General features: G+C 46.7%; 2 protein-coding genes across 4 annotated transcripts in view; one reads left to right on the top strand and one right to left on the bottom strand.

Annotated features, from left to right (window-relative positions):
* Nucleotides 1-12,375, top strand: part of TMEM50A (transmembrane protein 50A) — a 30,563-nt gene extending 18,188 nt beyond the window's left edge. The window contains exon 7 of one of the 2 annotated variants that reach the window (XM_028113621.2): nucleotides 12,217-12,375. In XM_028113621.2, the coding sequence (XP_027969422.1) occupies nucleotides 12,217-12,256 (40 nt within the window). In that variant the 3' untranslated portion in view covers nucleotides 12,257-12,375. Of the gene's footprint in view, nucleotides 1-9,179; nucleotides 9,590-12,216 lie in introns of those variants that run through there. The other variant, XM_028113622.2, reaches the window with a different exon arrangement.
* LOC114216954 (RH-like protein) overlaps nucleotides 632-26,961 on the bottom strand; it is a 36,243-nt gene continuing 9,913 nt past the window's right edge. The window contains exons 3-10 of one of the 2 annotated variants that reach the window (XM_028113619.2): nucleotides 24,212-24,362; nucleotides 19,804-19,954; nucleotides 18,923-19,089; nucleotides 17,286-17,423; nucleotides 14,775-14,908; nucleotides 8,757-8,836; nucleotides 5,599-5,672; nucleotides 688-882 (exon numbers count right to left, since the gene is read on the bottom strand). In XM_028113619.2, coding sequence (XP_027969420.1) covers nucleotides 856-882; nucleotides 5,599-5,672; nucleotides 8,757-8,836; nucleotides 14,775-14,908; nucleotides 17,286-17,423; nucleotides 18,923-19,089; nucleotides 19,804-19,954; nucleotides 24,212-24,362 — 922 coding nt within the window. In that variant the 3' untranslated portion in view covers nucleotides 688-855. Of the gene's footprint in view, nucleotides 883-5,598; nucleotides 5,673-8,756; nucleotides 8,837-14,774; nucleotides 14,909-17,285; nucleotides 17,424-18,922; nucleotides 19,090-19,803; nucleotides 19,955-24,211; nucleotides 24,363-26,961 lie in introns of both variants that reach the window. The other variant, XM_028113618.2, reaches the window with a different exon arrangement.

Here is a 26,961-nt window from a genome sequence, read left to right as displayed (position 1 = left end):
TCGAAATGTTTTCTTTCATAAAATTTGCTATAGTTAGCCCTGCCTGAAACACAGAATATCTCCTAGATGATTTAAATTTGTGGTGCTCTTGTCCACACCAGCCATGTGGTCTTTCACTGTGTACATATGGAATATCTCCTGGGCATCCAGACACACTCAAAAAATGGCCATGCTGCTGCCATCCCACAGCCGATCACTCACGGTGGGTTTTCAGAGAATTCGAGGGCATATGAGAGGTTGAAGGTCCACCTTCTCTTTTTACCAGATGAGGGAACCCAGACTGTGGAAACATTGATTTTCTCAAGGTCATAGAACCAGTTTTTTAATCTTGAGACACTGTATCTCCACAGTTTACTATGTTTTTCCCTATAGTTAAATCCAGAATGTGCCCAGGTTATAAGAACTACTTTGTGAAAGTGCTGAAATAGAAACACAATGTGCACGTTATAGGACTAAATATAAGTGAATTCTTCATTTTTCCCTATTTTATTCTGTGCTCTGCTGATGTAGACAAGAGTTCACTGGGTAGCATAGCACACTTTGTTAAGCATGAGAAAGAATCTAGGAATTGTCAATAAAATTGAACCAATACCTTAATTACATGTCTGCACCCAAGAAAATACTGATGGCATTATTTTTAATGAAACCAAACATTTATTTTAAACTATTATGAAATTACCATTCAAATAAATTTTTAATCTTATTTTTTAATACCAAATTCATCTCTGACCTTGTTCCATTGTATATAAGGAGACTTTGCTGTAACGAGTGTGTCATCCACAAAAAAAGGGGGGCAACTGTGAAAGGAAGTTGTCTCATTTTCAGACAGGCCTTGTTTTTCTTGGATGCTTTTGCTTAAAATCCAGTAGCCAAATGAGGAAACTGTGAAAACAAAACAAGTAACTTTTATTACAGATGAACCCGTATCGTCTTAAAATTTGGACACATACTGATTCTGGCTTGAACTCTGGAAACTGACATGTTGACGAAAATGTCTTATCACAGACGTCTTAGAGGGTCTTTCACAAAATCTGAATTGAAGAACTCTTAGATCTCATTTCTTACAGCTCTTTACATGCATCATTGATAAATAGTGATCTGGCTTTTGTCTGCCCCCAGTGACAGGGGACGCAGTTCACCCAATGGGTAAATTCACCGCACTATGAATTACTTCGTAGTAATTTTGCAGACAAGTTCAAATTGTTGGCAGTTTATATAGCATCGCCCACTGGACTAGGTAAATTCTTTGGAGAAGCATAGGAACAAATATTTGTCCTTTTCTACATGATAATCTTTCAAGTGTTTGAAGATTGTTCTTAGGTCTCCTTTGGGTCTTCTCTTCTGCAAGCTGAGCATATCCTCAGTTCTTGGGTGGTGCCATGTCACACCCTGCCATAAATCTCTGCATGTCTGGTAACATGGACCACAGAATTGTAGAAGTGGGAATCAGAGTGGCTAACATTTATGGGTTGTTTTTTGAGGATCAGTGTGCTATCATTTCACACATTATCTCCTTTAAACCCTTACCACAACCTGGTGAGATATTACTATTCCTATCTCCACAGAGATGGGAACAATGAGGCTCTGAGAGGTCACAGAACAAGGGGTGGTAGAACCCAGATCCGTCTGACTCCAGAATGTGGAATTTGGTCTCATTTTACAAATGAAGAAACTGAGCCCCAGAGAAGTAAAGAGACGTGCCTGAAGGCACTACTAGCCTGCCAGTGGGTGAACTAGGACTCGAATTCAGATCCGCCTTCCAGAACAAGGCTCTTTTCAGGGGCCTCTCCAAGAGGGGAGGAGTCCATTGGCAGGCTCCTAATCTGTCTTACTACTTTGCTTTAGAAACCCGCTCTCCTCATTTTTGTTGAACAAGCATTTGTTGGATCCTTACTGTGTGTCTACAATGTGTATCTTAAATCAGAAGCAGGGGTAATACCAGTGTGATGAGGCTAGGTTTTGAGAATTTTGCCTAACACAGCAGGAGGGACTCAGCAGATTCTGAGGTATTTATATGCTAAAACGGTGGTGTTTATGTTTCTTGGCAATAAAATCATTTTAAAAATAAACTGCAAATACTTGTTCAGAAGCCAATGGATGATCTTCAGCATATTGCACTCATTTCAGAATCCATCCTACGAGCTTAGTCTTGCTCCACTTAACTCTAAAACTATCCTATCATTTCCCCACTTAAACTTTTGGGAGCTTCCAGTTGCCTGGAGGATGAGTCAAGTGGCTCTCGCCTACCTTTCATCTTTCCCTTCACCAACCATCCTGCTGAGCCAGGTTGCCTCCTGCTTCTCCAGTTCTTGCTCACAACCTTCCCCTTGCTTGGAATGTCTTTCACTTCCTGCCACTTAACCAAATCCAACACAGCTCCAAGTTCCATGTTTCCTGACCTCCCCAAACTCTACCTTCTCTCATTTGTCCAGCAGCTACTGCCAGGATTACTCACTCAGTGCTTAACACATAGAGCTGTGCACATAGAAAGATCCAGTCCTTCTACATGGTGAAAGCCCTAGTTTCTCTGAACCCCCACACAGTACCCAGGACAGGGGCTTGTCTGCGATAGACTCACAAAAAAAGCTATTTTCTTCAGAAAGGTTAACTGTGGAATTAGTTTTTAATAAGTGGATGTCAGTGAGTCCTTGTGCTTTGGAAAGCATGAAATAAAATCCATGGGTTATTAAATTGAAATAAAAGTTGAAGGAAGGAATTTATGAAAAATTGTGTCAGGAACTGAATTTTTGTAAACCAGTATCTGAGGTAGGATCGTTGTAATCTATCGGAAGACAGAGGCTTAGTAGATGCAGTTCCTTGAGCTGCATTATATTTAGATTTGTCTCTCCAGCTCTTCACACAAGAGTTCTGTCATATATTAGGGAATACATTAAATGGAATTAATTAGTGAATGAATGATTAATTAGTAATAGAACCACCCAAGGATGACATGGGTACCTTTGAGGAGTGGTGAATGCCCCATCCCAAGAACTGTCGGGCATGGTTTGGGCAACCAGTGAAGGAATGTCCTTTCCAACCCCAGGCGTCTGGTTCTCTGAAGTGCGTTAGGACATTCAGTGATTAAAATGTCTTTTCAGATGGTTTTAAAAAAAATTACCCCTGGATTTATCAGCTTTGGAAGTTTGAACTCTTGCCTCTTTAATGGATATTTGGCTTTTCAAATGAAAGCTGTGTTCTACTGCTGAATAAATGTTCTGCTCAGCTGTAAGAGGATAAATCAGAATAGTGGGGGGAGGGGTAACTATCCTCCAGGAGCAGCTGTGTCTTTCAAGCCAAACAGATACCAGTTCAAATTCCTCCTTTTCCATTTACTAGCTTTATCATTTTGGACAAGTTACTCCTTCTTCTCCTTCTTTTTCTTCCTCGTCTTCCTCCTCATTTATTTTAGAAAGAGAAAGAGTGTGGTGGGGAGGGACAGAGGGAGAGGGAGAGAGAGTCTTACGCAGACTCTGTGCTGAGCCCAGAGCCGAATGTGTGGCTCGATCTCACAACCCCAAGATCATGACCTGAGCCGAAACCAAGAGTCAGATGCTTCACTGACTGTGCCATCCAGGCGCCCCATTCTTCATCCTTAAGACAGGGATGCTTACTCTTGTACAGGGTTGTTGTAAGGATAAAATCAGATAATGCTGAAAAGCATCTAGCACAAAATCGGAAACTATCGGCTTTCGATAAATGATAACTATTATGCTTACGCATTCCTTCATGGTTGGCTAAACCCCCAGTAATAAGCTTTCCTGTTCATGTGGTGCTTTGCATTTTACAGTTTATAGAATGTAGTTACAGCCATTATTACCTCGTTTGGTCTTCGAAACAACCCAGTGAGGTAGAACAAAGATTACCATTCTTATTTTACCAGTAAGAGAGGTCAAGGAACTTGCCTCCATGAGAACTTGCAGAATGGCAACTGGAATTCAGGTCTTCTCATTCCAGGTCCGTACCCGTGGTTTCACTTCACCTGCTGCTGCAGTGCCCAGCATTGGTGGTGGTGGTGGGGGGGGGGGTGTTCCTCAAATTTCCTTCCTTCATTCAGCAAATATTTATTGCAACTCAAATAATTGAGCTGGATATTGGTCCCATTTGTGGCATCCCTCGTTAATAGCAGAATGCTTGGCATATAGGGGTTGCTCAATAAATACTTGTGGAATGAATGGATGAGTTAAACCAGTTTCCTGAGTCCTTTCACTAGATTACCCTGCTACCACCAAAGGGGCAAGAACACTCGGCAGGGACTGAGAGAGACTGGCTGTAGGGAGAAGCTGGTACCAGATGAGACCGTTTATAAGCAACAACATAGATGACTCTCAGAATAATTATGCTGAATAAAAGAAGCCAGAAAAAGAATGTACTGTATGATTCATTTATATAAAATTATAGGAAATGTAAACCAATCTATTGGACAGAAGGCAGTTCAGTGGTTGTCTGGGGATGGAACGGGGTGGCCTAGGGAGGGAATAGTTTCAAAGAGGCACAAGGAAACATGGTGGCAATTAATATGTTCATTATCTTGACTGTAGTGATGGTTTCAGAGGCACATAAGTATGTTGAAATGCATCAAATTGTATATTTTAAATATGTGTGTTGTAGTCAGGTATACCTCCGTAAAGCCCTTTGGCAAGGGAAAGGAAGAAGAAGCGGAGTTAAGAGATAAAGAAGGAGGCAAAGGAGAAGAGGCAGGTTCTCTCTACAAACACTAACACCAAGGCCCATAATGAGGCTGGTCTCTGTCCCTTTAGTGATCAGTATGTAGACATGCCAGGTGGAGAAAGGATTGGCTTGGGACTCAGGAGGTGTAGTTCCTGGTCTTGTCTCTGCTGCTCGTGAAGGTATGATGCTGGGCATTAGCCTGGCCTCTGTCAGCCTCCACATCCCATTTATAATTTTGCAGTGTTTGCCCAGCCAACCTCAGCATCAAATGGGAGTTACCCAAGGTGACGCATCAGACTGCATGGTGAACTATGAGTGTTGGCCAAAGGGAGGGGTGCAGTGGGGTGACAGGGAATGAGCCTTGAGCCTCTTTCTAGACTAGTCATGACAACAAACACTACATGGAACACAGAGACCCTCAGCAGCAGCCGTGTTGTTTTGAGTTCTCTGTCCTTTAGCTAAATGAGCCCAGACTCCTACAGTACATGTGGTCTTGTGTCCACTAGCTACCATTTATCAAGAGTTGTGTTCTAGACCCAGCTCTGCCGCACACTCATTGTGAGAACCCAGATGGTCACGGCTCCGCTCAGTGTGTCTGTCAAATGAGACTGGACCTGCTGGCTCGTGCACTGCAGGATTCGATCACCTTTACGTCAAATCCTTTGCCTACGTTGATGACCCCAGATAAGGAAAGTGTGGCCAGCAGCTGTTCTCACATCTCTGACCCTCAGTGACTCTGAGGCATCAGGGGAATGGTAACCTTTACCACTTCCCTCCCCAGCTTTTACCAGCACACACACACACACACACACACACAATTTTGTTTTTAGTTTGTTCTCACAAACACCAAGTCAACATATATACAGATGTAACAAGTACCGTTCTAAGTTCATTCACTCAACACCTATGACCTTAGGTTGAAAATCTTACCTCCCAGAAAACTTGGTCATCAAAATATTTAGCTGTATGAGGTCCCTTGCATATTTTGAGGTTTAAGACCAAACCTGTTAAAATTCATAATTATGTGTTAAACCTTTAGAGCACAGCATTTGTTATCTCCAAATTAATCAAAATATCCTAGGCCAGCTATGGTTATCTCAACAAAATCCCTTTTTCTTCTACAGCCAGGAGACAGCCAAATTGAAGCACTGGCCTTCCTGGACCAGCTTTAATTCTATAGACATCTTTTAAAAGAAACTGGCAGGAGCAATTATCTCCAAAGGATTTAGATGATACTGAGAGGTGTAGAGTAGCCCCCTATCTGACATGCTTCCCAAGGTGGAATAGAAGAGCCCTGTCAGACGGTGCTCCTACTTAAAAGCTGATCTATTTGGAACACGAGAGCTACCATGGACAGCAACTCCAATTAGGTGCTCCTGACTGTCCGGTGTCACTGGCTCCAATAAACTCCGTGACCTCAGCTCAAGACTCCACTTGTGTAGTTAGGAAAGTAGTTTATACCAACTTGATTTTGAGCTAGTTTTTTCACCCATCCAGCCTCTGCCCAGAGAGCTTGGCCCTGTGTATTCCTCCAGCTATGCAAAGCGAACAGAATTTCCCAGGATACATGAAGGGATTGCTCACCTTTCATATGAACCAGGGAAATGCCGTTGATAGATTTATCTGTGTATTTTTAATGGTGATCGGTCCCCATGTATTAAGTAGTAAGATTAACAAGAGTAGGCGTGTACTTATTCACATTTTCCTTTTGTATTGCACACCTCTAACTGATATTGGCATGTAGGGTATAACCAGCACACCTCATTTAGCTAGAATTATTCAGAAATCTCTAACACCTACACGAACTTTCCACATAGCTGAGGCTTACTCACCACTGACGAAAATCCACCCCAAATATATTATGTTTTCTTGTCTTATAAGACAACACTAAACATATTTAGATTGTTTTGTTTTTTTTTAATCGGAACTGTTGCTAGGAACATCCATTTATGAAATGTTCTATCTAATGCAGAGAAAGTATGTAGCTGTTGAGGGTTGTTGGCTTCTCTTAGCAGCCCAAGTTTCATGTTCTAGTGTCTAGCTTTAAGAATTTCTTTTCTTCTGTTAGGCTGTCTTTTTTACCTCTCACTTCTACCAGTGTGCCTTACCTCTAGAAACCTCTCCCACTTCTAACCTGCCATTTCTGATCTGCCGGAACTGGGAAACCCAATAACCATGCTTGATGGGATTGTTTCTTATGTAAGTGTAGACAGGCCCAAATCGGGGGGGGGGGGCTCTTGGCAAGCAAAATGCTCAGCTTTAGGGGGTCAATTTGGTGCTATCTTGGCTGCTTGGTGGCCTCTTTCCCCCTTCCATTGTTCATGTTCTTTTTATTTACCAGTGTTCTTATGTTCAAAGCCACATGTAAAGAGGAACACTCATTGGTCTTAACTCTTAAAGGAACAATATTTTATTCTCTTTCTTGACTCCAGGCAAGCATTAAAAAAGCCCTCCCAGGGGCTTTACAAGATGGTACAAATCAGTATCACTTTGTGAATACTAGTGACAATGGTGAATGGTGTCACAGTCCGGGGGAGGGTTGCCAGATAAAATACAGGATGCTCAGTTAATGCTGAACTTAAAAAAAAAAAGGGCACCTTGGGTTTTCACGTGCTAAATCTGGTAACCCTACTCAGGATTAGACTGCCACCACGAACAGAATGTAAACTTACGGAGGGAGGCATTTGTCTCATCCGGTATTTAATCAATCACTTCGACTCTGCTGAAAGCTGAGGCCAGTGGGTATATTAGAGTAATTCTAGTCAGTCTCACTCTCTAAAATCACCTAGGCAATTCCAAAATATCTTCCTACATGTTTTGGAGCAGAAAAGAAGCCAAATGATTAGTTACCACTGTCCTTTCATTTTACAGAGAAGGTACCCAAGGACCAGTGAGAGTAAACTGAGGTGCCCAACGCCATACAACTCCTTTATGTCCGCTTATGCTATCTGGTCTCTTATTTGGCATTCATTCCCTGCTTAGGGACACAGTATATGAATGTCTAATGAATAAAGCTATTTGCTTGTAGAATAAAGGTGAGCAGTTCTAGACAGAAATCATACTTTCACATAGCATATAAATAAGACTGGCAGATTAGCAACTCCCTAAGGGTCTTGCTGTTCTGTCATATTGCAGGAGCAAAAGCATACTTCAATCCTCTGTTTAAAGATTTCCAATGGCTTCCCATCTCTCAGAATGATCTGGCTCCTTGTCACCGCTCTGTTCTCAACCCCTGCCACTCTCCCTTTCACTCTATCTATATCAGCCACACTGAGCATGCTTTGCTCTCGCCTCAGGGCCTTTGCACTTGGTATCTCTTTTCATGGAATGCTCTTCTGCCAAATAAACACATGGCATGTCTCCTTCCCTCTTTCCTTTCAGGTTTCTGCTTAAAGGTCAACTTATTAGATAGGCCTTCCCTTCCCACCATTCTAAAAGAGCTCCCCATCCTCACCCCGACTCTGTGTTCCTCTACCCTGAGTTATTTCTCTTCATAGCACTTACCATCTCTGACGTAGTAAATACTCCACTTATCTGTTTATTTATTATCCCCTCCCCCTTCACTAGAATATCAGCTCCATGAGATCAGGGAACGTGTTTGTTCACTCTTGTGTCCCTAGTGCCTAAGAATAGTGCCCTGGCTCATAGCAGATATTGAATAAATACTTGCTGAACAAAACAACAGTGTGAGTATTCTCAGGGAGTGAAGGTAAACTTTTTGGCATATGGGTTTCCTTGGCTTGCTGTACAAAATTGGGGGAAATCACCAGCCCTGAGCTCAGGAGACTGCAATGTTGCCACTCACTGCTACTTGTAACCTCCAGAAAGTCTCTTACTTTATCTGGCTGTCAGAGTCCACACCTCTGGCAGGTGACCTCTGAGGGCCCTTCTAATTCTGAAATCATGTGATTCTGTTTTTGTTGTTAATCAAGGTCTGAGCCCGTGTGCATCATTTAGGTTGAGCTGCGGGGGTTCACAGAGAAGGGGATGGGCACAGGCACAGACACATGTGGCCATGGGCCAGATGCCCTCTGGCCTCAGGACCTGTGCCCTGGGCCATGGGGGAAGGAGGGTCATCTCACACTTACCTGTCAAAACACCAGCTATCAGACCTGAAGCCATGGCCAAGCTGAGTGTCCCAATGCCAATGAACAACTGGTAGCCGATCCTAGAAATGACAAAGCGGGATGTAGTCACATTCAAGCATCAGACTGCAGAGGTCATTGGGATCAAGAAGGACTGTTTGCAACAGCAGTATTGCTGTCAGGAAGGGCTATCAGAAGAATAATTCCTCGGACGCCTGGGTGGCTCAGATGGTTAAGCGTCTGCCTTCGGCTCAGGTCATGATCCCAGGGTCCTGGGGGCGAGTCCTGCATCAGGCTCCCTGCTGAGCAGGGAGCCTGCTTCTCCCTCTGCTTCTCTCTCTCTCTCTCTCTCTCTCTCTCTCTCTGTCTGTCTCTCATGAATAAATAAATAAAATCTTTAAAAAAAAAAAGAATTCCTCTCCCCAGGTAACCCACTCCTCTGCCGTGTTCCTGCAAAGCCACACAGACATGGAGAGAAAGAGGGGATTCCAAGATCCTCTTTGGCTGACTTCAATTCTCAGAAACCATGGATGATGAACTTGACCAAGAGGCAGAAAACCAGGTTCAAGTCCAAGGACTGTAACTAGCTGCATGATCCTGGGCAAGTCACTTAACCTCTCTGAGCCCCAGGTTCCCTCATGAGGCAATTAATGATGAAAGTTCAATTTCCATCAGGGCAAGGTGGAGTAGAGCTTGGCTGTCAGGCTCATCTCCCCGGCCCACCCCTGTTGAACATACTTCCCTGTCCTCTCTCCTTCTAGGCAACCCCAGGAGCTCACTCTAAACTATGAAGTAGCCTGGGAGGACATCTATATGACCTTGCAGTAGGCAAAGATTTCTTTTTTTAAAGATTTTATTTATTTATTTAAGAGAGAGAGAAAGCAAGAGAGAGAGCGAGCATGATCGGGGAGCGGGGGAAGGACCGAGAGAAGCAGGCTCCCAGCTGAGCAGGGAGCCTGACATGGGGCTCAATGCCAGGACTCTGAGATCATGACCTGAGCTGAAGGCAGACGCTTAACCGACTGAGCCACCCAGGCACCCCTAGGCAAAAATTTCTTAAACAGGACTCACAAACATGAAGGGAACAATGATGAACTGAACTGTGTTAAAATTAAGAACTTCTGTCCATCAAAAGATACCATTAAGAAGGTGAAAGATAACCCACAAAATGGGAGAAGATATTTATGATACATTTATATAACAAAGGCTCTATATCCAAAATTCCTACAAATCTATAAGAAAAAGGCAGAACAATACAACAGAAAGATGGGCAAAAGAACTTGGACAGATATTTCACAAGAGAAGATGTTCAAATGTCCAGAAAGCCAATGAAAAGTGCTACACTTAATTGGTCATCAGGGAAATTAAAATTAAAGTGATGTTTGATGCCTAAGTGGATAAATTTAAAAAGAAGGAAAATATGGGGTGCTGGAGAATATATGAGGTAAATGGAACTCTTGGGTACCATGGGTGATTAGATTGGCACAGTGGAAAACTGGTACTATCCTCTCAAATGGATCATATGAATGCCATGATCCAACAGCTCTGCTTCTAGGCATTTACTCAACAGAAGAGCATTTGTATGTTCTAAAAAAAAAAAAAAAAAGTGCTAGAATGTTCATAGCAGCCATACTAGAATGTTCGTAATAGCTCCAAACCGGAAAGAACCCAAATGCTCATCAGTAATGGAGAAATTGTTTTGTATTCACACAATGGAACACTTACTTTAACTGTGTTTCTTAGATTCTATATTTGTCTACATGGCACTCATTTATCACAGGGCCCAACTAATGGCCGAAATTGTTTACTGCTCTCTCTCCACCAAGTCAGCTTTCATGGGAGTGCAAAATTCATATTATAAACCCCCTGACCACAAACTCTAACATATGCTTTCAATTCCTGCCCAAGAGGGGACTCCCGCCCCTCCCCCCCCTTACCCCACTGCCATCAAGCTGAAGGCATAGTCACAGTTCCCCTCTCTCTCTGCTGCCTGGTCCCTGGGTATAATAAGGTTTTGTGGGGCCCTACATGGTGTGTTGAGCCTCTCATTTCCAGGACAACAGTAACATTAAACTTTTCCTTCAATGACATTGACCTCTCCATGTCATCACTCAAGTCACCTTTAGGAAGTTAACCCAAGCACAATTCTATACTCTTCCCCAATGAAAATGAACAATCTACAGATATACTCAGCAATGTGGGAGAGTCTCACAACTACAAAGAGTCAAAGCCAGGCACACAAGAGCACGGACTTCCCGTAGGATTCCACGTACATGAAGGACAAAAGCAGGCAAAACTGACCGATGGTGTTAGAAGTCAGGTTCATGGTTGCCCTGGGATGGGACACGAAGGAGTTCTGGGTGCTGATTACATGGGCGTGTCAGAAAAATTCATCAAGTGGCGCCCTGAGGATATTTGCACTTCTCTGGATGTAGATTATACTACAAAAACGTTTTGTTTTTAAAAGTAATATTAAGGGGCGCCTCAGTGGCTCAGTCAGTTAAGCGTCTGCCCCCGGCTTAGGTCATGATCCCAGGGTCCTGGGATCGAGTCCCGCATCGGGCTCCTTGCTCAACGGGGAGCCTGCTTCTCCCTCTGCCTGCCACTCCCCCTGCTTGTGTTCCCTCCCACGCGCACGCTCTTTCTCTCTGACAAATAAATAAAATCTTTAAAAAAATAAAAGTAATATTAAGTGGTAGCATAGAAGCTAAATCTAAATCTGCTAACTGCCAGCCCCCCAGTTCACTCTTTCCTGATGCCATCTGAAAGCAGCAATGGATGACACAGAGCTAGCCATGACAGTCCCCACACAGGGTGGGCTCCCCTGCACCACGCCCTCTGCTCCCTGTGTTTACCATCTGATTTCATATGATGCTGGAGCAGCCCTCTGAGCGAGCTGTCAGTGTCCCTGTTCCACAAACAGGGAGATCCAGGTTAGGAAAGTGAACCAGGGTCTCCAACGTCACATGGCTTGGCATGGGTGGCTCTTGGGATTCAAACCCTATCTACCCACGAAGTCCAGACAGATCTTTCCCAAATTTCGGCATCTGTGAGTTACCTTCACAAATTTGGCCATATTGGCATTCCAAGGATACTATTTTTTTAAAATATTTTTCTTTAAATGGACTTTTTTTTTACATTTAAATAAATGTATTTAAAAGGAAACTTTGAGTCACCAGTGTAAATGGTAGAGAAATGGGAGGTAACTGTAAAAAGATACAGTGCAAAGTGTTGCTAAAATCTCCCCCAGATGCAGCCTGAGCACTGTCTCAGCCAGAGGCTGCCTCGCTAGCCTTCCAACCTGACCTGACGTCAGCATGTGTCAGAAGCACAGAGGCACTTAGCACCTGAGTGCAGGCTTTCTCCCTGATGCAATCCAAGGACTGAATAATTGAAAAACAGCATCTGCCCTGCATGATTCAATGTTATTTAAATGTGTCTCTACACCACTTAAATCCCACAGTTTGTGGAAACCCTGCCCCATCCCAGCGGCAAGCACGTGACCCGTTCACATTTGCTCCCATGAATAGGAGCTCGGCAAACATTGTGGAATGAATGAAAAGCCAACCGTGTTGCCCAATGACACGAAGCTAATAAACAGTTGCTCCACGTGTCACATTAAGTGTTCTGCCTCCCAGCTAGTCCTTTGTCCCTCTTTCCATACACAGAGGTGCTTCTCCTGTAGAAGGAGCAATAGCAAGAATCATCATGAAGACAAGAGGGTGTTCACTCCATTCTGAATCTTCACAGCAGCCCTGGGACGCAGATCTTATTATCCCATCATGCAGATCAAAGCTGAGACTTGAAGAGAGTTTGAGTATACTGTGCCTAAGATCACACGGCTGGTAAATGGGACCCTCCCTGAAGCCTGTGCCCTTGACTTCCAGCTGACTGGAGGCCTCCCTAAGAGAGGTCATTGCTGTCGCTATGTCCTTCCCTTTGCCGGGTTCCTGCAGAGGAGAGAAGACAACTCCTTGGTACTCCACTGTCCCATCCTGGTGAGACCTGACTCGCAGAGGTGTGCAAGAGCCCACTCCCAGGGGCGGGTTGACCAACGCCTGTTCTCAACCCTTCCCAACCCCCAGTTCAGTGATAGCCCCTCCATGGTTACAGATGGGAGTATCTGCACCTCTGCAATCAGGACTTTGTTTTCCTGGAGAGCAGGTTTTTGGTCCTTTAGTAGCACACCATTGGTTGGCTGACCTTTGTTTTTTGTTTTGTTGTTCTTTGTTGTTGTTTGCTCTCGGCTCATAGTCTCAAACTAGTTTGCAGGAGAATCCCCTAGAGGGCTGGTTGACCCACAGATTGCTGGGGCCCCATCACTAGATTTCTAACAGTGCAGGTCTGGGTTAGGGTAGGATTTGCATTTCTAGCAAGTTCCTGGTGATGCTAGTGCTGTTGAGAACCACTGCTCTAGGAGAGCCACAGAAGCACAGAATTAAGGAACTAGAAGGGTAGGTGGTTCAGAAGTCACAGGATGGCCGCCCAGGAGCAGAATTTGGCCCACACAATGTTTCTAATGACTCTGAATCTTTTGCCAATGGTTGGCAGCGCAGGTGCATAACTCTGGATTTCTGGTTTCTCTTAAAAAGCCATTAGACCTGGGGACTCTGAGCCTGGGTCCCAGCACCGTCATGGTTGCCTGGTGCTGAATTCAGAGCAATTGCCCACGATTTCCCAGCCTCCTCTCACTGCTCTCTTTTTGTAACCTTACCTGCCTGGCCCCTACAGTCACCTGAGCTTTACAGAGAGGGACTCAGGGGCTCAGAGAGAGGCTGAGTTGCACAACTGTTAAAACAGTGGCGGACACGTCGTTGAAGCCCATCCCTATGGTGTCTTGCTTCACGCAGACCGTCTCTTCCCCACCTGGAGTGGGATTCCCCCCTTACCCCAAGCAGTTTAAGGAGGGATGTCTCGCATGCTGTATGTGATTCCTGTAATGTGGGGCTGTGGCCATCTCTGTTGTTCGAGCTACAAGGGGCCCAGCCCTCCGTGATTTCTCCGAGCTGCCTCCAAATGCCATGAGCTCCTCATCACCCACTTCAGGCGCTCATCACCTGTACAGCCGCATTCCGACCAAGTGACTTAGGGCAGGTAACTCCCCATATGTGTCATGTCTTAGTGTATGATAATAATACATCTTGGGTGGGGGTGCGAGGATTAAATGAGATGACGCATGTGATGCTTTTAGCACAGGCCTGTTAGTACCTAGAAAGCGGTCGATAAACAATGGTGATTGTCACCAGTACTGTTATTATTGTTATCACTGTATCAGTTTGCCTGGAAAAATCTATCCCTGTATCATGCCCAAGTCACTCTTTCATTTTATGTGAGCCACGCCCAGAAGATACTCACACAGCCCCTGGGAGGTGATGGCCAGGTCTCCGGTATGTCAAATCAGTCACCGGCATCCATTGTCCAGAGGACATAGGACCTGACCCTAGTCCCAAGGCCCCCTTCCTGCCTCACAGCAAGACCTTGGCCAAGCTCCTTCTCTCTCTGGGCCTCAGGGATGGGCTGTTCCTACATTAAAGTATTAAATCCTTTTAACCACAAGGTGCCTGGCCTCAAGCAGTCTCCAACTACCCTATGAGGGGAGGCTCTGTCATTATCTGCGTTTACACCAGGCAACGAGGCTCAGAGAGACTAGGTAGCACACGCAGCTAGTAAGAGGTCAAGATGAGTCTGACTCCATGACACATTCTTCACCATGACCTAAACCACCAGGGGTTAAACAATGGACCCAGCTGGCTTGGGCCCAATTGACTTGCTCTGTCTACATTTGGGGGGCAGGACTCACAACTGTCTGCCTTTGCCCAGCATCTAAGCTGTCCTTTTTGGAAAGAAGACATGGCCTGGAGAGGTAGAGGTTAGGCAGAATGTATTAATAAATCTGCCAACAAATATTTGTTAAGGCCTGCAGAGTGCCTGGCTCTGAATGCATGCACCTCAGCTGAGGGCTCTGGGCATATTTCTTCCTGAGTTGGACAGGGTGTGAAGGGGATAAGCCAAGTCACTTACATGGACTGCTTGGTCCAGCTGACCTCATAGATTATCAGCAGAATGTAGGCGATTCCTCCGAGCAGACCTGGAAAGCCAAAGGTGTAGTGCACGCCACAGGTGTCGTGGATCCCCAGCACGTGGTTAAAGTATTCCTGGAACAAACATCAGATAAGCAGATGTACACGGAAGACTGATATCCCCTATCCAGGCTTTCCACAGATCCTTGGCATCCAGGGCCAGCCACATGGGGTAGGCTTTGGCGCTCACCTCCACAAGGGCTCCTCAGACCTGAATCACGTGGGGAGCTTATGAAGCTGCAGAGTCAGATTTAGTGGACCTAGGGCCTGGAATTCTGCATTTCTCACAAAGTTCCAGGTGATGTCAATGCTACTGGCCCCCTGACCACCCTTCCAGAACCATGGTCTAGCCCAGGTCCTACTCACACGTTGGGCTGATACTTCTGTGTTGTGCAAAGGCCGTAGGATGTTAAGCAGCATCCCTGGGCTCCACCCTCGAGATGCCAGGAGCAACCCTCACACTGTGTGTTAACCAAAAAAATGTCTCCAGGTATGGTCAAAACATCCCCAGAGGGTGATTGAGACCTGCTGGTCTAGCCCAAACGTAACTGCCATCCCAAAGACAACATGACTAATGAGAAGAAAAGAATCTGACCCACCCCCTCCGGACTCTCCTTTAGCACCCCTTCCCCTCCACCACTTGGCCTCCCAGGGGACCATGAGCCAACAAACGTGGATACGAATGCAAACAGGACAGGTGAGTTTCCCCCTTGGGACCCCCCACTGTCTTCAGAATAAAAACCCCGACTCCTCAAGCTGCCCAGGAGCCACACCTGGGTATCTCCCATCTCTCAAGACTGGTTCCACCACACTCCCAGGTGAACCCAGTGCTTCAGTGTCTATTTCCTGGCTGGGCCATCTGCTCTTCTCACCACTGAGCCTTTGAACACACTGTTCCTTCTCTCTGGAACACATTTCCCTTTATTTTGCCTGGCTAATATTAGTCATCTGTCAACACTCAGCTGAGACATCCTCTGCTCCAGGAAGCATTTTCTGATCCAACTCAGGCTGGCTTAGACGTGCTGTGTTATGTTTATTTGTCCATTGCTCTCACTACTCTATAGCTCGGGAAGCAGGATACATGTTAAAACATACGTGCTGAATGAATGAAGGGACGGATGAATGAGTGAATCATCTCTGAATCGTTCCCCCACTGATGGAGTCAAGAGAACAGGCACAGAGAATGGACGCCCAGCCTGATGAGAATTTATGCAGGTTTCCCTGCGCACTTCGGCCTTTCATCATAGGGGCTCAGAGCAGAGGAGATAAAAGACATTCATTGCAATTCCAAAGATGAAAAGCAGACTACCCCATTGCTGGTCAGACGAGACTGTTGGTACATCTTCCCCTATTCTGGAGTGAAACTGCCTCCCTGAATATCCATTGTTCATCCAAATTCAGCTTCTTGAGCCATCCAAAAGTCTACTCCTTTCTCCTCTACCAAGGCTTCAAACCCACAAAGAGTTGCTGCTCTGAAATTATTTCTCTTAGAAGTGTATTATAACAAATTGGCTATCATGGGGTATGCTGGTATTATCAGCACCTGCTGGATGTTGAAGGAAGAAAAGCCCATCCACTTAGAAGAACTAAACAATCAGAAGTGGACATGGCCTGGGTTAGCCCAGCATCCCTCTTCCGGCTGCTGCCCCTCCCCCCCCATTCACATGGCTCATGGGCAGCAGCTGTGTACGTATGTTATGCTCAGGTCCCCCACACTCCCAGTCAAAGATAAGCACACTGTCCAAACTAAGCCCATGAGTCCCTTCTCCAGAGCACTTGGGAATGGGGCCGAGAAATTCCACCCAGCTGCTTTCCTGAAGAGCAAGACTACATCCCACCATGTGGAGCAGGAGAAGGAGAAAGGGAAGGAAGTCTACAGAGTGAGAATAAAGCAGATACTCATGAAAAGCAAAGAAAGAAGAAGAGCGGGTACTTCTTGGGTTCCTCACAACATTCCTGTCCCTGGTGTCAGCCATTCCTGGGTTCCCAGCAGCATCCCTGTCCTTGGGTTCTGTGACAGTCCAGGGCCACCCACAGGGGGTAGGCTTTGGTGCTCACCTCCACAAGGGCTCCTCAGACCTGAATCACGTGGGGAGCTTGTGAAGCTGCAGAGTCAGATTTAGTGGACCTAGGGCCTGGGATTCTGCATTTCTCACAAAGTTCCAGGTGATGTCAATGCTACTGGCCCCCTGACCACCTGTGCCTAAGCACCACCTGTGCCTAAGCACCACCTGTGCCTAAGCAAACATGAATGGGTTCTGTTACTTGCTCCCCCAGATCCTAACAAATACACAGTACAACCTGGGTGGGTCGCTCACCCAAGCTCTGAAGCCTGCCTGAGTAGGTGCCAATGCCTGCCTAGTGCAGCCCATGGAGCCACACGACGGCCCACCATGCTCCCAGGGCCCTGCTGGTCTAAGCCAGACCAGGTGGTAGCGGCCCAGCTCCTTACCGGCAGGCACAGGGCTCCCCAGATGGAGATCAGTCCAGCCATAAAGCCCAGCAGCATGGCGAGCCAAGGAGAAGCGATCAGATGACACGAAGGGCCCACAGCCACACCTCCAGCCAGTACCGCATTGTGGATATGAGTCTGCAAAGAAAGAGCTTGTGGACGAATGAAGTGAGGTGCACAGAGGACAGCGTCTTGCCCAGGGTTACTTGGTAAGCTGGTAGCAAGCAACACTGTCATGTCTTCCCTGCTTCACTGACCCTGAAACCATCCCGTCCTCTCTGCTGAGACTACAGGACCTTCACCAGCGGTTTTATCTTACTCCACTTCTCAGGCTCAGTGAGCAGTCACCCTGACTGGGAGGCACTGAACTTGAAAGTGTATCCTAGCCACCCTCAGACCTATTAGCGGTGTGTCCTTGGGCACTGAGCCATTCCTGCTTCAACTTTTGCACCAGAAGAACGGGGTTTTGATTGTACCTCCTTAATACGGTTACTGTAAGACTAAATGAGTTACCACATGGAAGACTCTGAGCCAGGGGCTCAAGAAATATAAGCCATTCTTATTGTTTTTACTTTTTTTTATCATTATTATTGGCTATTTGGTGTTTACGCCCACCCTATACTACTGCATCCAGCTTTCACCAGCCATCTCTCGTTCCTGGGTCACATCTCCGCGGTCCTTTGGTCCCCTAGAACTGGGGCCTTGCTTTGCTCTCATGCTACTTCCCTCTGCCCTCCCAACTCTAAGCAGGTCTTGGAGCTCTGGGGCCTGGGACCAGCTTCTGGGCTTCCCTGACCTTCTGGCCACACATGCCTCCCTAGATGTCCCTACCTTGTCTGATCCTAGACTCCCTGTCACCATGGAGCTCCCCCAGAAAGACACCCACTCCCCTCAGTGCTTAACCTGTCATGCATGGCCACATTCTGTCCACCCTAGGTCCTGCTGTCTCTCTAGACTTTTTCCCACCACCTCTGGCTGGCTGGCCTCATGCCTGATCATCATGGAAACTTGTTCCATCTTTAGCTCTAGCCTTTCACTCGTCTCTCTCTTCCCCCCAAAAACTCACACACACAGTCTCCTGGCTACATTGGTAACATGGCTAGTGTTTGCCCCGCACTGTTTCCCCCACGGAGCACTTTATGTGCATGGCCTCTTAATTTCCACCTTACATATGAGCCAGTTGTGGCTCCAAAGGTTTAAGTGGCTTGACCAGGGTCACACGGCTAGGGTAGTAACATCCTTCTTTACCTCCAATTCCATTCATCCCATTCTTGAAATTTCTTAGGGGAAGGGGAGAGCCTGGCTGATTCTATTCTAGCTCTCCTCTGCTGACTTGCTCATGGTGGCTGGCTTTAGTAACTAGCAGAAACAGGGTTCACACGTGCGTCTGTTTGGTGTCAACACTGATAGACTTAATCATTCCCCTCAGAGAGCCTTTGATCATTTCATAGTCTCCAAATTCCACCTCCATTTTGATAAGCCAGTGCCCTTCCCCTTGCTCCAGGACACTGCAGACAAGTCTCTGTCACCCGGAATACTTTTTCCCACCCTGTGGGGCTGGTTCTGGAACAGGGGGCACGAATATGTATCCAGCCTAGAAGACCTGAGTGCTGCCCGAGGGGCAACACCCTCCTTACCATGTTGATCTTCCCCTGGGGGTGAGCCAAAGCCGACACTGAGATGGCTGTCACCGCGCCGGCTGCGAGAGCATAGTAGGTGTTGAACACGGCATTCTTCCTTTCCTTTGGAATATCCAGCAGAGCAGAGTTGAAACTCGGCCAGAATATCCACAAGAAGAGGGTTCCTGGGGGCCAGAGAGGGTCAGTGGCCAGAGCCAGCACTGCTACTCCAAAGCCTGAGCCTGCGGGGGCTTCCTGGAGCAGGCAAGTCTCAGCTTTGTCCCTTTTTAGTTATGTGACTTTTTGGGCAAGTCATGTCTCCTCTGAATTCTCAAGTTGCTAGGGCTCATAACATACTTCACGGGCAAAAAAACAAAGGCTCAGAGAGTTTAAATCACCAACTCCCAGGCCTCCTGAGCCCGGCTTGTGATGGCCAAATGCTTATTCTGAAAATGTCATGTGCCACTTTGATTTTGGCCTCGCGGCTGCCTGTTGGGTCCCCTACTGCCCGATTTCCTCTCGGCTTCTCCCAGTCGGGCTTCTGCATTTCCGCTGCGGCTTTGCCAGATACGCCAGTATTACTGGTCTCTTCCCCACCCTCTCCCTTCTCCACTTGTGCAGTTCCCTCCCTTTGCTCGATGACAAAAGGATGAGGCAAACTGATTTAAACTCAAGGGTAACGCGTCTCCCCTCTCCTGTGGATATTAATGAAGAGCGTTGCCCTAGATGGGATTGTGAATCCCTCCAACACTAGCTGGGGAGCTGAGTCATCATGGAGGGGCTCCAAGCACCCTGGGCAGGTTGGTAAAGGAGGGAGATTTTTCCACAGAGCCATCGGAGAGCCTCTCACTCACTCCAGGGGTGAGACCCCCTCCACACACACCCCACCTTGTCCTCACCCAGCATGGTAAACAAACTGGAGCTCTTTGCTGTCTGATTCTTCTCCTCTGTCACTCTCTCATTCAGACACCCCGAGAGGAACCAGGCCACCATCAGCCCAAAATAGGTTGCAAACACATGGATGTGCATCATGCTTACGTGGTTGTCCATCTGCAACAAAGCCAGCAGGGTGGTGAATGCCCACAGCCCCTGCCCACAGGCCAACCCCCTGTTCCTGGGAGACAGGTCCAAACTTCACTCAAGTTCAGAAGGTGTGACTTGGAGTCATGACACTGGTGTTTGGAGCCTCCCCAATCCAGCAGTTCCCCTTTCAGAGGAGACCCAGGAGAGACCCGGGAGCAGCCATGGGTTTATCCCAAGGAAGTTGCTGGTTTGGCCTTATCAGTAGCTCTTAAATGCTTTTGGCTGAGATCTACTTAGGTGAGGCAAAAAGTCACATGGACATGCACCCCCACTGCTTCCTACTTTTCAGCAGAATTTATGAGTGATGAGTGATATAAACTCTGCGGCAGGAAGCAGCCAGACTTTTTATAATACGAAACTAAAGTCTTTAGTAAATTCTAGACATATGCTAATTTTGCTTTATGAATATCAAAGTTAGTAATCCTTAATAACTCACTTAGTGGACTACTGGTAAGTCCTGTCAACTCTGCCTCTAAAAAATATCCAGAATTGGCAGAATTTTTACCACCAGGTTTCACTGACCCCACCCTGATTTAAGCCCCACCATCACCACTACCTCCAAATTATTGCAGTAACCTTCTAGCAGGTACCCCCATTTCCACCCTTGTCCCTCTACTGACTACACTCCACACAGCTGCCAGAGTGACCCTACGAACATCTAAGTCAGTTCATGGCCATCTCTGCTCAGAATCTCCCAAGGGTTCCTCTCTCACTCAATTCAAAGTCCGCGTTCTGGCTATGACCTGCAGAACCCTGTGTGACCTGCTCTCCCCTAACCTCCCTGACTTCATTTCCTGCCCCACTCCTGACACACTCTCCTTGCTCTTCCTCCAACCCACAGGCATGCTCCCACATCAGTCCCACTTCACTCTGGCTTTTCCAATGCCTGGAATGCAAGGTGGAGGGAGTGGCCCACCCTGGGTGCAGGCAGTAAGGGGGTGCATTGGAGAATTTAAAACGATAATAAAAGCTATTAGAAGTCTGTCTGCTTTTTATTATTACCCTGTGCCAACAATTCTAAACAGTGTGGATGATAAAATACTCCTGGGAAGAGGCAGACCACTCCCCACCCCCCCCACCCCCGCCCTTGACCTGCCACTGTGCTCAGGCACCCACGTGGCTTGTGCACTCCCCGCCTTCATGTCTCTACTCAAAATTACTTGGGGAAGCCTTCCCTGGCCACCTTATCTAACATTTTATCCCCCTCTCGATTCTTCATATCTCCTTTCTCATTTTATTTTCTCTCTACGTACTTAACGCCATCTAACATGCCGTGTCGTTTGCCTACGTTGATTGCTTATTGGCAGTCTTTCCCTCTGGAATGGAAGGTCCACCACAGTAGCATTTTCCCACTGCCGAAAAGATGCCTGGTACGTAATAGGCACGGAATAAATATTTGTGAAAGGAACGAGTGAATGGGAAGGATACATTCACATTCAGGCATACATGAAAATGAAGTCGCCTGGAAGAACTGAAAAGAGGTCTTGCGTTTTTAATGTCTGAGGTCTCCCAGGCATCCAGGAACCACACGTGGGGATTGGCGTGGAACCCTGCACTCATTTCTGGAGTTGCCGCCACCGAAGCAGCTCTGGTTGCTGACTCTGGTTTTCCCCGAGCCTTTCCATTCAATAAACCCAGGCTGAACTGACGTTTTTAGGTGAAGCAGCCAACTCTCAAAAATCAGTGCTGAATCCTCCCCGGCACCAACTAAACTAGAGTCAAAGCCATAAAGAGAGGAGATAGATGGCTTTGCATCCCTGCAGCCCTTTATAAGTAGGAAAACATTTACCACGCCCGGCCCGCAGGGAGCTTTCCCTCTCTCGAAATTTACCTCTTTTTCTGGACCCGCCACGTGTTCACTGCGTGACCCGCCCTCCACGCTGGCTGCAGCTGATTGGGCCAAAGCAGACACGTGGCTGCGTGAGCCAATCAGGTTCTTTCTTACTGGACCCTAAAACTGGGACCCGTGAGAGAGGAGGGCAGGTTCCTGCAGGATCTGGGACTTCGGAGCCCGGAAAAGAAAGGGGTGGAGAGAACATGTTCTCCACTGAAGAGAATGCTGATGTGCACAGAAGTTAGACATACAGAGAGGAACAGAACCAAAAGATGGAGAGCATGAACTACCTAGGATCTTAAAGGCTTCTCATATACAATTCCAGTCCTCAGTCTAACTGCTACTCCTGACCTCGGTGGTCCCCTCTTTCTGCCTAAAAAAAAGTTCCAGTGCAGTTTTCTTCCTTGAAACCAAGGAGTTGCAGTTAGTTCTTATGGTAAGCAGAGAGAAAAAAAAAATGAGAGTATGTCTGGGTGACTCCGTGAGCCCATAGTGAAATGAATGAATGAATGAGTGTATGCCTGAATGGAGGAGAAAAGAAAGTTCTTTCTTTCATTAGTTAGCGGAATGCTAACTAATGGTCGTGGAAGGGAAGATGGAATTAGAAAACCAATACTGGGGGCACCTGGTTGGCTCAGTCCTTAGAGCATGTGACTGTTGATTTGGTGGTTGTAGGTATGAGCCCTATTTTGGGTGTAGAGACTAATTAAAAATAACATCTTTTTTAAAAAAAGATTTTATCTATTTGTTTGAGAGAGAGAGATACAGAGCACGAGCAGGGGGGAGGGGCAGAGGGAGAAACTGACTCCCTGCTTAGTGGGAGCCCAATGCAGGGCTTGATCCCAGGACCCTGAGATCATGATTGAGCCAAAGTCGGATGCTTAACCAACTGAGCCACCCAGGCACCCCAAAAATAAAATATTTAAGGGGAAAAAAAAAGAAAGAAAACCAATATTGATAGTCATCAGAGTGCTAATTGATTCAGGCAAAAAAAAAAATCAATAGTTGCTAAAGACAGTGGGTTAGGGGCGCCTGGGTGGCTCAGTCCTTAAGCGTCTGCCTTCGGCTCAGGTCATGGTCCCGGGATCCTGGGATCGAGCCCCGCATGGGGCTCCCTGCTCTGTGGGAAGCCTGCTTCTCCTTCTCCCACTCCCCCTGCTTGTATTCCCTCTCTCACTGTGTCTCTCTCTGTCAAATAAATAAATAAAATATGAAAAAAAAAGAAAGTGGGTGAAAGTTTGATAAGAAACAGGATTTTACAGAATATTATCTCCCCCACAAGATGCTTTTTAATTACAAAGGGGAAAATAGTAACTTTACAGTGGAAGAGCCTGGAAGACAAAATCTTAACAGGTGACCAGAGTTAACATCCTCAGTAATGGGACAAATTGACAGCATGTGTCTCTTGATATGATGCACTGAGAAGGGCACAACATCACTTCTTCTGTGTAATTCCTGCCAAAAATGCATACCCTCCAACTAATCATGAGGAAACTGTAGACAAACCCACATTGTACAAAATAACTGGCTTGTAACCTCAAAACATGTCAAGTTCATGAAATATCAAGAAAAACTAAGAAACTGTTCCAGATTGAAAAAGTTTAAGGAGACATGAGAACTGAATGAAAGTGTGACCCTGGACCAAAAAGAAAGAAAGAAAGAAAATATATATATATATATATATATATATATATATATTGCTGTAACAGGATATTATTGGGGAAATTTGAATTAGATAATAATATGTCAACGTTAATTTCTAAAATTTGTTAACTGAACAATGGTTATGTAAAAGAATGCCCTTGTTTATAGGAAATACTACTACGCTGAAGTAGTTAGGGGTTAAAATAAAGTCATATAGAAAGATGAAGAGAACCAAAAATTAGTAAATAATAAGAACTTCAAATCTAAACTTCTAGACCATTGTTCATTTTCCCTCCCAAGTATCTCCAGCTCCCTTGAAGAACATGCTGGTGGACTCCACACTCCTTGCTGATTGTCCACCTGCTTCTTGGTCTCTAAGGATTTCAGCACCTGCCTTACCATCTTTCTATCACTCCTCCAGGTCATCATCTTGATCCATCCAACTCCCTCTCTCTGTTCCTTGACGCTTTCTCTCCTAATAACTTTCCTACATTACACTTCCGCCACCCATATCCCCTGTGAAACCTTAGACCTTGTCATCACCAGTGACTGCGCCACCTCCAGTTAAAACCATTAGGTTGCTATATTTAAACACTTAGCATAGATCACAATTTTGGAACCCCATTTGGGTCTGTCTTTATAATTTTTAAATCCCAGAAACTCCACCAAATGGAGGCACTATCCACCCCCCTCCACCTCCAAACCCCTCCTCCCCAAAGTCCCCTCCTCACAGCATCATGACTCACACTGAGGTACTGCCTGTCAATCATCCTCATGGTGACAAAGACCGTCACCTCCACCAGTGCCATCAACGTCAGCTGCAACAGGTTGGCCTTCCCCAGCACGGCGCCCGCTGAGATGACCACAGACATAGCACTCATGGTGGCCAACTTAATACTGGGGGGAGAGAGAGAGAGACAGGGATGACTGAAAAGGATCCTCTCCTTCGTTATTCACTCATTCACTCATTCAGCAAGCCTGGCGCTGTCCAAGAAATTAGGGACACAGTAGGAAAACAAGGAAACAAGATTCCATCCTCATGGGAACGGATGCAGCCCCATCTGCGGTCTCCGGGGGCTCCTTCCCCCATCAGGGTGGCATCAGGGTGAGCAATTGATCTGCACATACTCATTCCTACTGAAGCCATTCTGAATTTCTCGTGGGAATGTCATGGTGAGTTACAGAGGCTGATTGTTCCCTCAGGACCCCCTTCTAGGGTCTGACAACCGGGGTTCTGCCCACGGCTTCTCTTCTGCCTGCATCTCACAAAGATGCTCAATAGAGGGCGCTCTTCACCTGCTGGCCTGCCTGCCTTTCCGCAGCACCCCCACGGTCTCCTTGGTAATGGAAAGAGTCGGTTTAGAAGTAGGACAAGCCTGCTTCCAGTCCCAGCTTTTCCACTTGAGCAACTATTTAATCTCACTGGGCCTGTTTCTTCATCTGTAAAATAAGAGTGATGATAATATTTATCTTGTGGTAGTGCTGTGGGGATTAGAAGGAATATCTGTGCCTGTGTGTCTAGCACCATGATTGGCACAAAGAACTAACTGGGAAGTAGAAGCCCGCATTATTAGCACTACTACTGATTCCTTCCGTCCCTTGACCAATGAACTAGCTCAGGATGGGGATTCAGGAGAAGAAAACAATTTGTTTTCGAGGCACTTATGATCCAGCTGGGGAGATGGGGCTGACATCGTGAATCTGTCTACTAAGACTATCCATGATTATTACATGGCTAGAGGGGTTCACTGGAGGGAGAGAGCAGTGTGGACTGGACCCATCAGGGAGGGCTTCCTGGGGGAGGTGGCAATGAGCAGACTAATCCATGGTGGTTAAACCAACTCACCCTCTCTAGGCACCTTGCTCTGAGACCACCTCCCCTCTCTGATGCTACAACCACCACTACAAAATAACAATAATTTATTAAGCATTATGTATAATAGGCTTACAACTACCTCACCTCATTTAAATTTTAATCTTCTAAGTGGCCCTCTAGAAATGTGGCTAGGGTACCGTTCAGTACCTCTACGTTACAGAAAAGGACACTGAGACTAGAAGAGGTGACACTTTTGGCCGTAAAGTTAGTTAATGACAAATGTGAGGTTCAAACCCAGTTGGCCTGGATCTAAAGCCTGTGCTCTGAAGTCTGGACACAGCCTCCCTGGCATTTGCTGCCAACGTAGTACCTTGCTTAAGGCTCAAGGACTTCAGAGGGACCATGAGAAGAGGGCCAAGGGCCTGGGGAAGGAGTCTCACAGGGATCGGGAATTATTTGGAATAGGAGTTACTCAAAGTTAGGCCGCGTTATGTCTTTTTGGTGAGTGTTCACTTAATTGGCAAGGGCCTAATTCAAGGGGATGTATGCCAGTGGTGGGATGTCAGACCCCGGCGGCCAGTTGGTGCTGGGGAGGTGTTGAGACAGTGAGGTGCAGTGTTCAGGAGTGCAGTCTCCAGTCCAGCCAGCCTAGGTTGGAATCCTGGCTCAGTCCCTTCCTGGCTGTGTGACCTTGGGAAAATTACTGAACCACTCTGTGCCTCAGTGTCCTCATCTGTAAGGTGGAGGCCGGGCCTGTGAAGCTGTCATAAGGGTAAAGTGAGTTAATATGTGTCAAGCACAGTAAGAGGGTTGGTTATTGCTATATCCTCCAGCAGAGCCCTCCTGAACCTCTCAAAATACAGCATTAAATATATCACAACTCTCAGGGTTGCTTTTCTTTTCATTTTGGTTCCAAAAACCCTTTAGTAAGTCTTTACTACAGGAGGAAAACAAAGGACAGAGCTGAGCAGGAGAGGCCCCTGCCCCGAAGGGACTGGTCATCGGTGACTCAAGGCAATTCAGTGCCAAGTCAGGCTGCACAGTGTGGGTGAGGCCAAGGGAGAAGGGAGGACCCTGTCCTGGAGGCAGGCCTGGGCACTGCCCCCTGAAGCAGCCAGGCCCTTGGAAAGGTCAGGAAGGAGCTCGTTATTCAAATCTGTGAGCCGGTCCCAGCAGGGGTCACAGCTGGGAGGATCCAGGCCGCCAGAGGTGGGGCAGGGGAGTCCACTCAGGCTGCAGATGGCCTCTTCTTGTCTTCCCGGACTGAGTCAAGAACAAGTTGGCCCCCGTGGGCGCGGTACCTTAGAAGGAACAGCCCAGAGATGATGCCTGGACACTAAGGGGCAGGAGGCTGAAGGCAAGGCAGCAGAAACGCCAGACTAGGGCCACCACTGTCAGAATTCTTCCAGAGAGTACCCTTTGCCTCTTCCCAGGTGTTTCTTGGGGGTGGGGGTGGGTGGGTATCAAATCCGCATGGGGATTAGCTCTAAAACTTGTTAGAAGAAAAAATGTGGAGGGTTTTTTCAGGGCCAACAGGGAAGGAACTGACTGGGCTATGGCTCATGTCATAACCACCCTGGAGGGTGTGGGGAGGGTTGCAGATAGTAAAAAGCTAAAGCCATTACCACCACTTAGCCCTGTGACTCTTGGCAAATGCCTTAAGCTCTCTGAGCCTCTATT

Source organism: Eumetopias jubatus, unplaced genomic scaffold (genome assembly GCF_037043125.1).
Source record: "Eumetopias jubatus isolate StellerSeaLion01/CBP00866 unplaced genomic scaffold, mEumJub1_p1.0 scaffold_4, whole genome shotgun sequence".
Lineage (NCBI taxonomy): Eukaryota > Metazoa > Chordata > Mammalia > Carnivora > Otariidae > Eumetopias > Eumetopias jubatus.
The sequence above is the reverse complement of the archived record's forward strand: the minus strand, read 5'-3'. Positions and strand labels throughout refer to the sequence as shown.